At 41.7% G+C, this 16,992-nt stretch overlaps 2 protein-coding genes across 2 annotated transcripts in view; both read left to right on the top strand.

Moving 5' to 3' along the window:
- LOC311125209 (uncharacterized protein) overlaps window positions 1-16,992 on the top strand; it is a gene marked incomplete at its 3' end in the record, with an annotated part of 49,276 nt that overhangs the window by 18,622 nt on the left and 13,662 nt on the right. The window lies entirely within an intron of this gene.
- Window positions 4,827-7,983, top strand: LOC311125219 (uncharacterized protein). The gene is made up of 2 exons (XM_084199271.1): window positions 4,827-7,725; window positions 7,777-7,983. Exon 1 carries the CDS (start codon window positions 5,254-5,256, stop codon window positions 6,217-6,219), a length of 966 nt encoding a protein of 321 aa, XP_084055397.1. The 5' UTR covers window positions 4,827-5,253; the 3' UTR covers window positions 6,220-7,725; window positions 7,777-7,983.

Genomic DNA, 16,992 nt, shown 5'->3' with positions numbered 1-16,992 from the left:
TGGGTTGTTTAATGTGACGCAAAATAGAACGCTTCTAACCGAAATTCACCTTTAAATACGTGGGTTGTTTAATGTGACGCAAAATAGAACGCTTCTAACCGAAATTCACTTTCAAATACGTGGGTTGTTTAATGTTACGCAAAATAGAACGCTTCTAACCGAAATTCACTTTTAAATACGTGGGCTGTTTAATGTCACGCAAAATAGAACGCTTCTAACCGAAAGTCACCTTTAAATACGTGGGTTGTTTAATGTTATGCAAAATAGAACGCTTCTAACCGAAAGTCACCTTTAAATACGTGGGTTGTTTAATGTGACGCAAAATAGAACGCTTCTAACCGAAATTCACCTTTAAATACGTGGGTTGTTTAATGTTACGCAAAATAGAACGCTTCTAACCGAAAGTCACCTTTAAATACGTGGGTTGTTTAATGTTATGCAAAATAGAACGCTTCTAACCGAAAGTCACCTTTAAATACGTGGGTTGTTTAATGTTACGCAAAATAGAACGCTTCTAACCGAAATTCACCTTTAAATACGTGGGTTGTTTAATGTTACGCAAAATAGAACGCTTCTAACCGAAATTCACCTTTAAATACGTGGGTTGTTTAATGTTACGCAAAATAGAACGCTTCTAACCGAAAGTCACCTTTAAATACGTGGGTTGTTTAATGTTATGCAAAATAGAACACTTCTAACCGAAAGTCACCTTTAAATACGTGGGTTGTTTAATGTTACGCAAAATAGAACGCTTCTAACCGAAATTCACCTTTAAATACGTGGGTTGTTTAATGTTACGCAAAATAGAACGCTTCTAACCGAAATTCACCTTTAAATACGTGGGTTGTTTAATGTTACGCAAAATAGAACGCTTCTAACCGAAAGTCACCTTTAAATACGTGGGTTGTTTAATGTTATGCAAAATAGAACGCTTCTAACCGAAATTCACCTTTAAATACGTGGGTTGTTTAATGTGACGCAAAATAGAACGCTTCTAACCGAAATTCACCTTTAAATACGTGGGTTGTTTAATGTTACGCAAAATAGAACGCTTCTAACCGAAATTCACCTTTAAATACGTGGGTTGTTTAATGTGACGCAAAATAGAACGCTTCTAACCGAAATTCACCTTTAAATACGTGGGTTGTTTAATGTGACGCAAAATAGAACGCTTCTAACCGAAATTCACTTTCAAATACGTGGGTTGTTTAATGTTACGCAAAATAGAACGCTTCTAACCGAAATTCACTTTTAAATACGTGGGCTGTTTAATGTCACGCAAAATAGAACGCTTCTAACCGAAAGTCACCTTTAAATACGTGGGTTGTTTAATGTTATGCAAAATAGAACGCTTCTAACCGAAAGTCACCTTTAAATACGTGGGTTGTTTAATGTGACGCAAAATAGAACGCTTCTAACCGAAATTCACCTTTAAATACGTGGGTTGTTTAATGTTACGCAAAATAGAACGCTTCTAACCGAAAGTCACCTTTAAATACGTGGGTTGTTTAATGTTATGCAAAATAGAACGCTTCTAACCGAAAGTCACCTTTAAATACGTGGGTTGTTTAATGTTACGCAAAATAGAACGCTTCTAACCGAAAGTCACCTTTAAATACGTGGGTTGTTTAATGTTACGCAAAATAGAACGCTTCTAACCGAAATTCACCTTTAAATACGTGGGTTGTTTAATGTTACGCAAAATAGAACGCTTCTAACCGAAAGTCACCTTTAAATACGTGGGTTGTTTAATGTTATGCAAAATAGAACACTTCTAACCGAAAGTCACCTTTAAATACTTGGGTTGTTTAATGTTACGCAAAATAGAACGCTTCTAACCGAAATTCACCTTTAAATACGTGGGTTGTTTAATGTTACGCAAAATAGAACGCTTCTAACCGAAATTCACCTTTAAATACGTGGGTTGTTTAATGTTACGCAAAATAGAACGCTTCTAACCGAAAGTCACCTTTAAATACGTGGGTTGTTTAATGTTATGCAAAATAGAACGCTTCTAACGGAAAGTCACCTTTTAAATACGTGGGTTGTTTAATGTTATGCAAAATAGAACGCTTCTAACGGAAAGTCACCTTTTAAATACGTGGGTTGTTTAATGTTACGCAAAATAGAACGCTTCTAACCGAAATTCACTTTTAAATACGTGGGCTGTTTAATGTCACGCAAAATAGAACGCTTCTAACCGAAATTCACCTTTTAAATACGTGGGCTGTTTAATGTTACGCAAAATAGAACGCTTCTAACCGAAATTCACCTTTAAATACGTGGGTTGTTTAATGTTACGCAAAATAGAACGCTTCTAACCGAAATTCACCTTTAAATACGTGGGTTGTTTAATGTTACGCAAAATAGAACGCTTCTAACCGAAAGTCACCTTTAAATACGTGGGTTGTTTAATGTTATGCAAAATAGAACGCTTCTAACCGAAAGTCACCTTTAAATACGTGGGTTGTTTAATGTTACGCAAAATAGAACGCTTCTAACCGAAAGTCACCTTTAAATACGTGGGTTGTTTAATGTTACGCAAAATAGAACACTTCTAACCGAAATTCACCTTTAAATACGTGGGTTGTTTAATGTTACGCAAAATAGAACGCTTCTAACCGAAAGTCACCTTTAAATACGTGGGTTGTTTAATGTTACGCAAAATAGAACGCTTCTAACCGAAATTCACCTTTAAATACGTGGGTTGTTTAATGTTACGCAAAATAGAACGCTTCTAACCGAAATTCACCTTTAAATACGTGGGTTGTTTAATGTTACGCAAAATAGAACGCTTCTAACCGAAATTCACCTTTAAATACGTGGGTTGTTTAATGTTACGCAAAATAGAACGCTTCTAACCGAAATTCACCTTTAAATACGTGGGCTGTTTATTGTTACGCTGTGCAGACAGTTTTCACATTGATGAGTTAGCGAAATAGAACACTTCTAATAATAATAATATAATATGCCATTTAGCAGACGCTTTTATCCAAAGCGACTTACAGTCATGCGTGCATACATTTTAAAGTATGGGCGGTCCCGGGGATCGAACCCACTACCCTGGCGTTACAAGCGCCGTGCTCTACCAGCTGAGCTACAGAGGACCAGAAGTCACCTTTTTTTAATTGATTCAGAACACCAAAAGCAATACTGTCATTAACCTGGCTCTTCAATAATTACACATGGCTTATTTTTAAACTTGTTTTTTAAACTATCATCAGCAGATCCAGGAAGTCTTTTTCTGAAGTCAAGTCATAAACAGCACGACATGTAACAACAGCCAAAGTGTTCACAAGGAACGTCCAAAATATTTTGGTGTCTCATTCGCTGCTCTGGTAAAGACAGTTATGGCGTGCTCCATGTTGGATCTAATATCTCTAGCAATAAGACAGTTATGGTGTGCTCCACGTTGGATCTAATATCTCTAGCAATAAGACAGTTATGGCGTGCTCCACGTTGGATCTAATATCTCTAGCAATAAGACAGTTATGGCGTGCTCCACGTTGGATCTAATATCTCTAGCAATAAGACAGTTATGGCGTGCTCCACGTTGGATCTAATATCTCTAGCAATAAGACAGTTATGGTGTGCTCCACGTTGGATCTAATATCTCTAGCAATAAGACAGTTACGGTGTGCTCCACGTTGGATCTAATATCTCTAGCAATAAGACAGTTATGGTGTGCTCCACGTTGGATCTAATATCTCTAGCAATAAGACAGTTACGGTGTGCTCCACGTTGGATCTAATATCTCTAGCAATAAGACAGTTATGGTGTGCTCCACGTTGGATCTAATATCTCTAGCAATAAGACAGTTATGGCGTGCTCCACGTTGGATCTAATATCTCTAGCAATAAGACAGTTATGGCGTGCTCCACGTTGGATCTAATATCTCTAGCAATAAGACAGTTATGGTGTGCTCCACGTTGGATCTAATATCTCTAGCAATAAGACAGTTATGGCGTATCTAATATCTCTAGCAATAAGACAGTTATGGCGTGCTCCACGTTGGATCTAATATCTCTAGCAATAAGACAGTTATGGTGTGCTCCACGTTGGATCTAATATCTCTAGCAATAAGACAGTTATGGTGTGCTCCACGTTGGATCTAATATCTCTAGCAATAAGACAGTTATGGCGTGCTCCACGTTGGATCTAATATCTCTAGCAATAAGACAGTTATGGTGTGCTCCACGTTGGATCTAATATCTCTAGCAATAAGACAGTTATGGTGTGCTCCACGTTGGATCTAATATCTCTAGCAATAAGACAGTTATGGCGTATCTAATATCTCTAGCAATAAGACAGTTATGGCGTGCTCCACGTTGGATCTAATATCTCTAGCAATAAGACAGTTATGGCGTGCTCCACGTTGGATCTAATATCTCTAGCAATAAGACAGTTATGGCGTGCTCCACGTTGGATCTAATATCTCTAGCAATAAGACAGTTATGGCGTGCTCCACGTTGGATCTAATATCTCTAGCAATAAGACAGTTATGGCGTGCTCCACGTTGGATCTAATATCTCTAGCAATAAGACAGTTATGGCGTGCTCCACGTTGGATCTAATATCTCTAGCAATAAGACAGTTATGGTGTGCTCCATGTTGGATCTAATATCTCTAGCAATAAGACAGTTATGGCGTGCTCCACGTTGGATCTAATATCTCTAGCAGTAAGACAGTTATGGTGTGGGCCTTTAACCATCTGTCTGACTTTGTCGTTCATACAGGAGAGAGACATGACCTTCGTGGATCCTCTGGGGAGCCTGAACAACAACATGATGCTGACGAGGCAGAGAAAAGTCTCTCCACATCAGAACACCTCAAGAAACACCAGCAGAGACCCACAGGAACGAAACCTCACTGCTGCGCTGACTGTGGGAAGAGTTACTCAAGATCAGATTCACTAAAACTACACCAGAGAATTCACACAGGTGATAAATCTCACTGCTGCTCTGACTGTGGGAAGCGACTTACCTCTTCAGCAGACCTTAAAAGACATGAGAGAATCCATACAGGAGAGAAACCTTATAGCTGTGATCAGTGTGGGAAGAGTTTTAATGTTCCAAGCAGCCTGAAATCACACCAGAGAACACACACAGGGGAGAAACCTTATAGCTGTTATCAATGTGGGAAGAGTTTTACTACATCTAGCCGTCTGACTATACACCAGAGAACACACACAGGAGAGAAACTTTATAGCTGTGATCAATGTGGGGAGAGTTTTACTACATCTAGCCAGCTAACTATGCACCAGAGAACACACACAGGAGAGAAACCTTATAGCTGTAATCAATGTGGGAAGAGTTTTGCTCACTCACGCAGCCTGATAGCACACCAGAGAATACACACTGGAGAGAAACCTCACTGTTGCTCCGACTGTGGGAAGAGATTCACCTCTTCAGCAGACCTTAAAATACATCAGAGAATCCATACAGGAGAGAAACCTTATAGTTGCTCTGACTGTGAGAAGAGCTTTACAAAATCATCTACATTACAATCACACCAGAGAATTCACACTGGAGAGAAACCTTATAGCTGCGCTGACTGTGGGAAGACCTTTACAAAATCATCTACTTTACAATCACACCAGAGAATTCACACAGGAGAGAAACCTTATAGCTGTTATCAATGTGGGAAGAGTTTTACTGAATCTAGAAGGCTGACTACACACCAGAGAACACACACAGGAGATAAACCTTACCACTGCGCTGACTGTGGAAAGAGATTTGTTTCGTCAGGACATTTAAAATCACACCAGAGAACACACACAGGAGAAAAGCCTTATCGCTGTAATCAATGTGGGAAGAGTTTTACTCACTCAAGCAGCCTAACTATACACCAGAGAACACACACAGGAGAGAAACCTTATAGCTGTGATCAATGTGGGAAGAGTTTTGTTACATCTAGCCAGCTGACTATACACCAGAGAACACACACAGGAGAGAAATATTATAGCTGTGATCAATGTGGGAAGAGTTTTGTTACATCTAGTCGTTTGACTATACACCAGAGAACACACACAGGAGAGAAACCTTATAGCTGTGATCAATGTGGGAAGAGTTTTGTTACATCTAGCAGTTTGACTATACACCAGAGAACACACACAGGAGAGAAACCTTATAGCTGTGATCAATGTGGGAAGAGTTTTACTACATCTAGCCATCTGACTATACACCAGAGAACACACACAGGAGAGAATCCTTATAGTTGAAATCAATGTGGGAAGAGTTACTCAGCCAAACAGCCTGATATCACACCAGAGAACACACACAGGAGAGAAACGTTATAGCTGTGATTAATGTGGGAAGAGATACTCTGGTAAAAGATCTCTGATTAAACATCAGAAAATACATGCATGAAAGAGTTGCTTCATGATATCAATGAAATAATGTCACAATGTAGAATGTTTTAACTTTGTAGTAGGAGTATTTTAATTAATAATGTCAACGTTTAAAATATATATTGATGATGTGTTTCTCATTTGGAAGGATCCCTTCAATGTGTTTTAATGATTTTCTCGCTTACCTTAATGATATGGTTAAATCTATCGAGTTTACAGCAGAGATTAGTCCTAGTGAGATTTCCTTCCTTTATTCCCTCCGGGTCTTTGTCCACAAAGACTACAGACAGGAACAGTATCCTACATGCTTCTAGTGCGCGTCCCACATTTCTGAAGAAGGGATTACCGTTCACACCATTTCTGAGACTGAAGCTCGTGTGTACTACTAGTAAAACAGAGGCTGAACAGGTAAGAGACAGTTTGAGAGGCTCGCCCCCTAAAAGAATGTCTTGATGATGCTGTCGGTAGAGTACCATTGATGAGACCTCAACCAAAAGGGATCAAGACTAGAGTGATGACATCACGACTAGTGACGACATCAGATCAAGACTAGTGGCGACAGCAAGATGAGTGATAACATCACTCAAGATGTTTGTTGTGTAGCTCAGTTTAGTAGAGCATGGCGCTTGCAACGCCAGGGTTGTGGGTTCGTTTCCCACGGGGTGGGGGGTGGGGGGGCAGTACGAAAAATGTATGCACTCACTAACTCTAAGTCGCTCTGGATAAGAGCGTCTGCTAAATGACTAAAATGTAATGAGTGATGACGTCAAGGGAGACATGAAGAAACTGGAATGGCTGATCCTGCCAAAAGATTTCTCATTTTCTGTAATTGTTATATTGCCTCTTATTGGTGCTGGATACCCCCATCTAGTGGTGTCTCCAGCCCCCTACTCTTTTACAATCCTGTCTTATGTATTCTGAGGAAACGTTCCCGTGGTAATATGTAGAAGCAATAAATGATGACGTTTCTCTGTCCGCTTTTGTATATTTCGGATATAATGTAGATCACGCATTCTATTGTTGCTAGGTACTGATATATTTCGGATATAATGTAGATCACGCATTCTATTGTTGCTAGGTACTGATATATTTCGGATATAATGTAGATCACGCATTCTATTGTTGCTAGGTACTGATATATTTCGGATATATATAATGTAGATCACGCATTCTATTGTTGCTAGGTACTGATATATTTCGGATATAATGTAGATCACGCATTCTATTGTTGCTAGGTACTGATATATTTCGGATATAATGTAGATCACGCATTCTATTGTTGCTAGGTACTGATATATTTAGGATATAATGTAGATCACGCATTCTATTGTTGCTAGGTACTGATATAATGTAGATCACGCATTCTATTGTTGCTAGGTACTGATATATTTCGGATATAATGTAGATCACGCATTCTATTGTTGCTAGGTACTGATATAATGTAGATCACGCATTCTATTGTTGCTAGGTACTGATGTATAGATGTTCTAATGTGTTTTCTTGCCGATCACGTGACATGTAATTCTCATTGAAATAGAAGCCAGATGTCTGTTCCCGCTGATGACGGCCCGAGGAACTAACGCTTATTTTGGTTTCACCTTTCATTTGGGCACTTCTTTCCTGTACTGTGATATATTCTTTGGGCACCAGGATGTTTCAATAAACATCTTTATTTTGCTTTCAAGCCTCAGTTCTGGATCTGTTTTTTGACAGTGGTTCTCTATCTCTTCCAGCAATGTAAATGAAAGAGTTAAAGAGTTACTATTTATGTGATTAACAAAAAGTGTGGCGTTACACTTACTCCGTTGGTGACCCGCTTGAATCAAAATGCAACACTTCAAAATGGTCATAACTGTTTTCTACAAATTGTCCTCTGACCAGTGATCTACACATTATTCCCAGATTCCGTGTGGTGTTTGAGCTATTCGTTTTAACAGGATGTGCAACCTCATCTCCCCCCTTTCGCACAATTGATTTCAACATGATATCGATGAAATAAGTGTTGCGTTCCTTTGTTTAGCGACCCATAAATGGAAATACATCACTCCAAAATGTAGCTGACTGTCTTCTGCAGGTTGTCCTCTAACCAGTGAGGTAAAAGATATCTTCCATTTCCATGTGTTTTTTTAGTTGTGTTAGTTTCAACAGCAGGTACAACCTGATTTCACCCCTAATCGATATTTAATCGATAGTGATTTATTGCTACTTGTCAAAACAACAGCGTTTTTGGTGCTTGTGAAGTTTATAAGATCCTCGTTAAAAAAATACAAGTAATATTACTACTATTGTGGCACGTGTTCGTGTAGATAGTTAATTTGATGTTTAGGTTTTCAATATATCACAAACTGTTTCTGCATATTGGTTATTGATTTGGACACGTTAAAAATGTTTTGACATGGGCTATATCCCACCTAACAAAATGTAGTTGAAAATACATTGAAAATAAGACTATGTCCGACATCCAATCTACTTCGATTTTGGTTGAAAGTGAAAGTTGAAAAGTGGTATTTTCGGGTCGTTGTTTCAACGACTTGACAACAACTTAATTTCAACGTACTTGCAGCCTATAAACATGGACGCAGTATAATACATAGGTCTATAATCAGTTTTATTAACAATCCTACATCACTCCAGTATTTCTTTACAACATTCACTACTGAAGAAGCATAACTCGAATCACCTACTCATATTTCAAACATCCAGCCTGACAAAAGATACATTTTAAATTATTCCATGCCTCACCATTAATTATTGCCAACACATATTAACAAAGGGGGTGTACATTCTGTTTTGATATTCCATAATATTTACATTTCATGTAACATCTAGTAATCATAATAATTTATGCAACCAACTGACACTTTTTTTTGTTGGTACAATTATATTGTTGACAAACAATGGATGAAAAACAAGCTTCCATTTTGGGTTGGAGCCCAAAGCCAATGAGCTAACTGACATTCTAGATAAGGAGTTCCAGTCAGTATCAGAATGGGTGATTTATAATAAAATGGGTTTTTAAATACATCTAAAACTAAAACCATTCTCTATGACCTAAACCTCAACTGGAGTTGTTCATAAAGGTTGTAACCAGTGAACCAGTTCAAGAAGCTGAACTCCTAGGAGTACATCGGACGGTCCGTTATCATGGTCAAGTCATATTGACAAAGTTGTTTGTGAAGATGGGGAGGGGTACGTCTGTTATTAAAAGTTGTTCTGTCTTTTTGACACAAAGATCAACTGTGCTAGTTTTTCAGACTCTGATCTTGTCCCAGTAATATGATCAACTGCAGCAAAGAAAGACCAAGCAAAGCTGCAGCTGGCCCAGAACAGAGCAGCACGCCTTGCCCTTAACTGCACACACAGAACTAACATCAACAACATGCTTGATAGTCTTTCCTTGTTGAGGGTTGACGAGAGATGAACCACTTCTCTTCTGATTTTTATGAAAAATATTACTGTGATAAATTCCAGATTGTCTGCATAATCAAATAACATTCAGCTCTGCCAGCCATAAGACATGCCACCAGGGGTCTCTTCACGGTCCCCAATTCCAAAACAAATTCATGGCAATCCACAGTATTATACAGAGCCATGATCGCATGGAACTCCATCTCCAACTACTCAGCAAACAGCAAAATATCTTTATAATAATAATAATAATAAGCCATTTAGCAGACGCTTTTATCCAAAGCGACTTACAGTCATGCGTGCATACATTTTTACGTATAGGTGGTCCCGGGGATCGAAACCCACTACCCTGGCGTTACAAGCGCCGTGCTCTACCAGCTGAGCTACAGAGGACCACTTTATAAAACAGATTAAACAACATTGAACGGCTATGACTGTGAGGGGACACACACACACACACACACACACACACACACACACACACACACAGGCACACACACACACAGGCACACACATTATTTGTTAGTTGTATTGTTTGTGTATCGTTGTATGTTAAATGTGTGTCCTTCAGTCTATCAGTGTTTTGTTCCTTGTCATGTTTTGTGGATCCCAGGGAGATTAAGCTAATGAGGATCCAAATTAATAAATAAATAAACAGCTAATTCATCTGGGGGGGGGGCAGCAGCCGCTTGATTCTCCAGATATTCCTCCTCATCTTGTTTCATCCTGTATTCTGGGTCAGAAGGTTGTAATCTTCCAACTCTGCAGGGGGGGTAATCGCTTGCAGCATCCATTCTACACGCTATCTGTGCTGTAGGTTCTCTGACAGAGAGAAGCTCTCTGACTGACACACAACTACGGTCTCATGACCGTTTAACTAGGAACACCCACTTTTTCAAATTCCCCAGCGTTCGGGGGGGTGTGTCAAGCGGAGACCAGGAAATCCACCTCACTCCCAAACACCGAGCCCATATGTCCCGTGGTAGACGGGTCATTCCCTCTGAAGGTCAACATGCTGAGACCATATGTCCCGTGGTAGACGGGTCATTCCCTCTGAAGGTCAACACCGAGCCCATATGTCCCGTGGTAGACGGGTCATTCCCTCTGAAGGTCAACATGCTGAGACCATATGTCCCGTGGTAGACGGGTCATTCCCTCTGAAGGTCAACACCGAGCCCATATGTCCCGTGGTAGACGGGTCATTCCCTCTGAAGGTCAACATGCTGAGACCATATCCAGGGAAGATACTGTAAATGCATGTGACTTTGTTGCTAAATTCTGCCCGGCCTCATCCATTTCAACCTGGTGATGCACTGATTACATGCTGGAGCCAGTGGAGACTGGAGTGTATCCTGTTTACCACTGGAGACTAGAGTGTATCCTGTTTACCAGTGATTTCATGCTGGAGCCAGTGGAGACTAGAGTGTATCCTGTTTACATGCTGGAGTCAGTGGAGACTAGAGTGTATCCTGTTTACCACTGATTTCATGCTGGAGCCAGTGGAGACTAGAGTGTATCCTGTTTACCAGTGATTACATGCTGGAGCCAGTGGAGACTAGAGTGTATCCTGTTTACCACTGATTACATGCTGGAGCCAGTGGAGACTAGAGTGTATCCTGTTTACCAGTGATTACATGCTGGAGTCAGTGGAGACTAGAGTGTATCCTGTTTACCAGTGATTACATGCTGGAGTCAGTGGAGACTAGAGTGTATTCTGTTTACCAGTGATTACATGCTGGAGCCAGTGGAGACTAGAGTGTATCCTGTTTACCACTGATTACATGCTGGAGCCAGTGGAGACTAGAGTGTATCCTGTTTACCAGTGGAGACTAGAGTGTATCCTGTTTACCAGTGATTACATGCTGGAGTCAGTGGAGACTAGAGTGTATTCTGTTTACCACTGGAGACTAGAGTGTATCCTGTTTACCACTGGAGACTAGAGTGTATCCTGTTTACCACTGATTACATGATGGAGCCAGTGGAGACTAGAGTGTATCCTGTTTACCAGTGATTACATGCTGGAGCCAGTGGAGACTAGAGTGTATCCTGTTTACCACTGATTACATGCTGGAGTCAGTGGAGACTAGAGTGTATCCTGTTTACCACTGGAGACTAGAGTGTATCCTGTTTACCAGTGATTACATGCTGGAGTCAGTGGAGACTAGAGTGTATCCTGTTTACCACTGGAGACTAGAGTGTATCCTGTTTACCAGCGATTACATGCTGGAGCCAGTGGAGACTATATTGTATCCTGTTTACCACTGATTACATGATGGAGCCAGTGGAGACTAGAGTGTATCCTGTTTACCAGTGATTACATGCTGGAGTCAGTGGAGACTAGAGTGTATCCTGTTTACCACTGATTACCTGCTGGAGCCAGTGGAGACTAGAGTGTATCCTGTTTACCAGTGATTACATGCTGGAGTCAGTGGAGACTAGAGTGTATCCTGTTTACCACTGATTACCTGCTGGAGCCAGTGGAGACTAGAGTGTATCCTGTTTACCAGTGATTACATGCTGGAGCCAGTGCAGACTAGAGTGTATCCTGTTTACCACTGGAGACTAGAGTGTATCCTGTTTACCAGTGATTACATGCTGGAGTCAGTGGAGACTAGAGTGTATCCTGTTTACCACTGGAGACTAGAGTGTATCCTGTTTACCAGCGATTACATGCTGGAGTCAGTGGAGACTAGAGTGTATCCTGTTTACCAGTGATTACATGCTGGAGCCAGTGGAGACTAGAGTGTATCCTGTTTACCACTGATTACATGATGGAGCCAGTGGAGACTAGAGTGTATCCTGTTTACCACTGGAGACTAGAGTGTATCCTGTTTACCACTGATTACATGCTGGAGTCAGTGGAGACTAGAGTGTATCCTGTTTACCAGTGATTACATGCTGGAGCCAGTGGAGACTAGAGTGTATCCTGTTTACCACTGAATACATGATGGAGCCAGTGGAGACTAGAGTGTATCCTGTTTACCAGTGATTACATGCTGGAGCCAGTGGAGACTAGAGTGTATCCTGTTTACCACTGATTACATGCTGGAGTCAGTGGAGACTAGAGTGTATCCTGTTTACCAGTGATTACATGCTGGAGCCAGTGGAGACTAGAGTGTATCCTGTTTACCACTGGAGACTAGAGTATATCCTGTTTACCAGTGATTACATGCTGGAGTCAGTGGAGACTAGAGTGTATCCTGTTTACCACTGGAGACTAGAGTGTATCCTGTTTACCAGCGATTACATGCTGGAGTCAGTGGAGACTAGAGTGTATCCTGTTTACCAGTGATTACATGCTGGAGCCAGTGGAGACTAGAGTGTATCCTGTTTACCACTGATTACATGATGGAGCCAGTGGAGACTAGAGTGTATCCTGTTTACCACTGGAGACTAGAGTGTATCCTGTTTACCACTGATTACATGCTGGAGTCAGTGGAGACTAGAGTGTATCCTGTTTACCAGTGATTACATGCTGGAGCCAGTGGAGACTAGAGTGTATCCTGTTTACCACTGAATACATGATGGAGCCAGTGGAGACTAGAGTGTATCCTGTTTACCAGTGATTACATGCTGGAGCCAGTGGAGACTAGAGTGTATCCTGTTTACCACTGATTACATGATGGAGCCAGTGGAGACTAGAGTGTATCCTGTTTACCACTGATTACATGCTGGAGCCAGTGGAGACTAGAGTGTATCCTGTTTACCACTGATTTCATGCTGGAGCCAGTGGAGACTAGAGTGTATCCTGTTTACCACTGATTACATGCTGGAGTGAGTGGAGACTAGAGTGTATCCTGTTTACCAGTGATTACATGCTGGAGCCAGTGGAGACTAGAGTGTATCCTGTTTACCACTGATTACATGCTGGAGTGAGTGGAGACTAGAGTGTATCCTGTTTACCAGTGATTACATGCTGGAGCCAGTGGAGACTAGAGTGTATCCTGTTTACCAGTGATTACATGCTGGAGTGAGTAGAGACTAGAGTGTATCCTGTTTACCAGTGATTTCATGCTGGAGCCAGTGGAGACTAGAGTGTATCCTGTTTACCAGTGATTACATGCTGGAGCCAGTGGAGACTAGAGTGTATTCTTGCAAGGACAATAAAAAACAAAGCAAGGACAGAGACGAAAATACGTTTGACCAGTGAAGACAGAGAATCCGGCTGTCACACTGATTACAGCCATACACCCCCCCCCCCCCTTCTTTTCAAGAGCAACCTGATGCTGATTTCTACATCAAACAAGCAGTGGAACAGGCGTGTCAGTCAGATAAAAAGAGGCTCTCCCAGATGTTGGAGATGAACGGGGAGGTCTGTATTCTTCCACTCGACCGTCTTCAAAACACAAAACCCGACATGAGGCCCCCCATTAAGCAGCGTCCCTACAGGCTGTCCGTCGCCAAACTGCCCATTCTCAATGAACAGCTCGAGAGCATGTTGGCTAATGGCTTTGTGGAACCTTCCTTCTCCGGATGGGCTTCTCCGGTTGTCCTGATTCCAAAGAAATATGGTGGATATCGATTTTGTGTGGATTACAGGAAGCTGAATGCCAATAACAGAAAGCGATGCTTACCCTCTACCGAACATCAATGGCATACTGGAATTTCTGTCCGGAGCAACCATCTTGAGTAATCTGGATCTGAACAGCAGATGTTGGCAGGTGGCAATGGATCCCGCCAGCCAGGACAAGACTGCCTTCGTCACCCCTGCTGGTTTGTTCTCATTCAAAGTCATGCCTTTTGGTGTGAAGAACGCTCCAGCAACCTTCCAAAGGCTCATGGAGACTGTCCTGGGAGTGCTAGCTGTGCCGCTATCTGGTAAACAGACTACACTCTAGTCTCCAATGGCTATCTGGCAAGGAATAGCCATTAGTTAGCTAGATAGCTAACTTGGTTAACCTCAGTTAGGTAGATATAACTAACATTAGCTAACTAGCTTGGCGAGGTAACTTATCTAGCTAGTTGGCTAGTTAGTTACCTCAAAGTTACCTCGGCTAGTAATCTAACTCAGCCGAGGTCGGAGCGCTCAACTCCGTTCTCTTATATCAAGGACGTTCTATCCGATATAAGATAACGGGGTGGAGTGTTCCTCAGCAACTAGCTATTTAACTAGCTGTCACAAATTAGCTAATAATTGTCTAGCTAAATTAGCAATCATTAGTAAAGTTAATTGAAGCTTAGCTACGTACCTCTTTCAATTATTTAGTTGTGTCCACTTTAATTTGATCGTACACCTTTGATACATTCCTCGACGCGGTTCTTCCAATTGGCAGTACATCTGAGGCGCTAACCCCTCCGGGATCCCGAGTGGCGCAGCGGTTTAAGGCACTGCATCTCAGCGCTTGAGTCGTCACTACAGACCCCTCTGGTTCGGTTCCAGGCTGTATCACAACGGGCCGTGATTGGGAGTCCCCATAGGGCGGCGCACAATTGGCCCAGAGTCGTCCGGGTTTGGCCGGTGTAGGCCGTCATTGTAAATAAGAATTTGTTCTTAACTGACTTGCCTAGTTAAATAAAGGTAAAATAAAAAAATCAGGGGTTTGGCTCACGATTTGGAAACCTTTGCCCTCAACCAGATTAAATGACCAGAGGTCTTTGGCGCACATATCTGGCACCCTATCGGCCGTCCTACGTTTCACCTCAGATGGCTCCAGGTTGAGTTAAAAACGCAAACAACTGGGCTTGACCGGTAACTCTGCTGGTAGTAGAGCAGCTATGCCTCTTGTCCCGCTCTCTGGTTCCTATTGGATTAAACCGCAACATTTCTACAAAAGCCGTGTACTCGGTTGCTTAGTTGTCGAAGACAACTTTTAATCAAATTTAGCTAAAACATTGATCTTATTCTTTTTGAATGGCTCTAATGCTAGTGATGGGTTCTTGGCTGCAATGAGATGTTGCAATTCCTCTCTTGAAGGCTTGAGGTACGTTGGTATCCGAGGTAAAGTAGTGACTGGAGCAAGGAGTGAGAAATGAGCCGATGGAAGGCCTACATACAGTTTATTCTTTATGAAATGCTCCATCTATTCCTAATTACTCCTGAACTTGACTCCTTAAGGTGTTTGCAACCAGAATTACTCCTGAACTTGACTCTAAAACTTCAGTCTCATTCCTGCCGGAATCCCACAGAAAAACCAGCAGCCTATATCCAGTAGGAGGATGGGGGCCTACAGTGAGGGGAAAAAAGTATTTGATCCCCTGCTGATTTTGTACGTTTGCCCACTGACAAAGACATGATCAGTCTATAATTTTAATGGTAGGTTTATTTGAACAGTGAGAGACAGAATAACAACAAAATAATCCAGAAAAACACATGTCAAAAATGTTATAAATTAATGTGCATTTTAATGAGGGAAATAAGTATTTGACCCCTCTGCAAAACATGACTTAGTACTTGGTGGCAAAACCCATGTTGGCAATCACAGAGGTCAGATGTTTCTTGTAGTTGGCCACCAGGTTTGCACACATCTCAGGAGGGATTTTGTCCCACTCCTCTTTGCAGATCATCTCCAAGTCATTAAGGTTTCGAGCCTAATGTTTGGCAACTCGAACCTTCAGCTCCCTCCACAGATAGTCTATGGGATTAAGGTCTGGAGACTGGCTAGGCCACTCCAGGACCTTAATGTGCTTCTTCTTGAGCCACTCCTTTGTTGCCTTGGCCGTGTGTTTTGGGTCATTGTCATGCTGGAATACCCACCCACGACCCATTTTCAATGCCCTGGCTGATGGAAGGAGGTTTTCACCCAAGATTTGACGGTACATGGCGCCGTCCATCGTCCCTTTGATGCGGTGAAGTTGTCCTGTCCCCTTAGCAGAAAAACACCCCCAAAGCATAATGTTTCCACCTCCATGTTTGACGGTGGGGATGGTTTTCTTGGGGTCATAGGCAGCATTCCTCCTCCTCCAAACACGGCGAGTTGAGTTGATGCCAAAGAGCTCGATTTTGGTCTCATCTGACCACAACACTTTCACCCAGTTCTCCTCTGAATCATTCAGATGTTCATTGGCAAACTTCAGACGGCCCTGTATATATGCTTTCTTGAGTAGGGGGACCTTGCGGGTGCTGCAGGATTTCAGTCCTTCACGGCATAGTGTGTTACCAATTGTTTTCTTGGTGACTATGGTCCCAGCTGCCTTGAGATCATTGACAAGATCCTGCCGTGTAGTTCTGGGCTGATTCCTTACCTTTCTCATGATCATTGCAACTCCACAAGGTGAGATCTTGCATGTTCCTGTTCA

This window comes from Coregonus lavaretus, assembly GCF_964263955.1.
Source record: "Coregonus lavaretus genome assembly, contig: HAP1_SCAFFOLD_230, whole genome shotgun sequence".
In the NCBI taxonomy this organism is placed as follows: Eukaryota; Metazoa; Chordata; class Actinopteri; order Salmoniformes; family Salmonidae; genus Coregonus; species Coregonus lavaretus.
The sequence above is the reverse complement of the archived record's forward strand: the minus strand, read 5'-3'. Positions and strand labels throughout refer to the sequence as shown.

Excerpts from the sequence above, each read along its gene's own strand:
- LOC311125219 (XM_084199271.1), top strand. The coding sequence starts at position 5,254 with ATGCACCAGAGAACACACACAGGAGAGAAACCTTATAGCTGTAATCAA.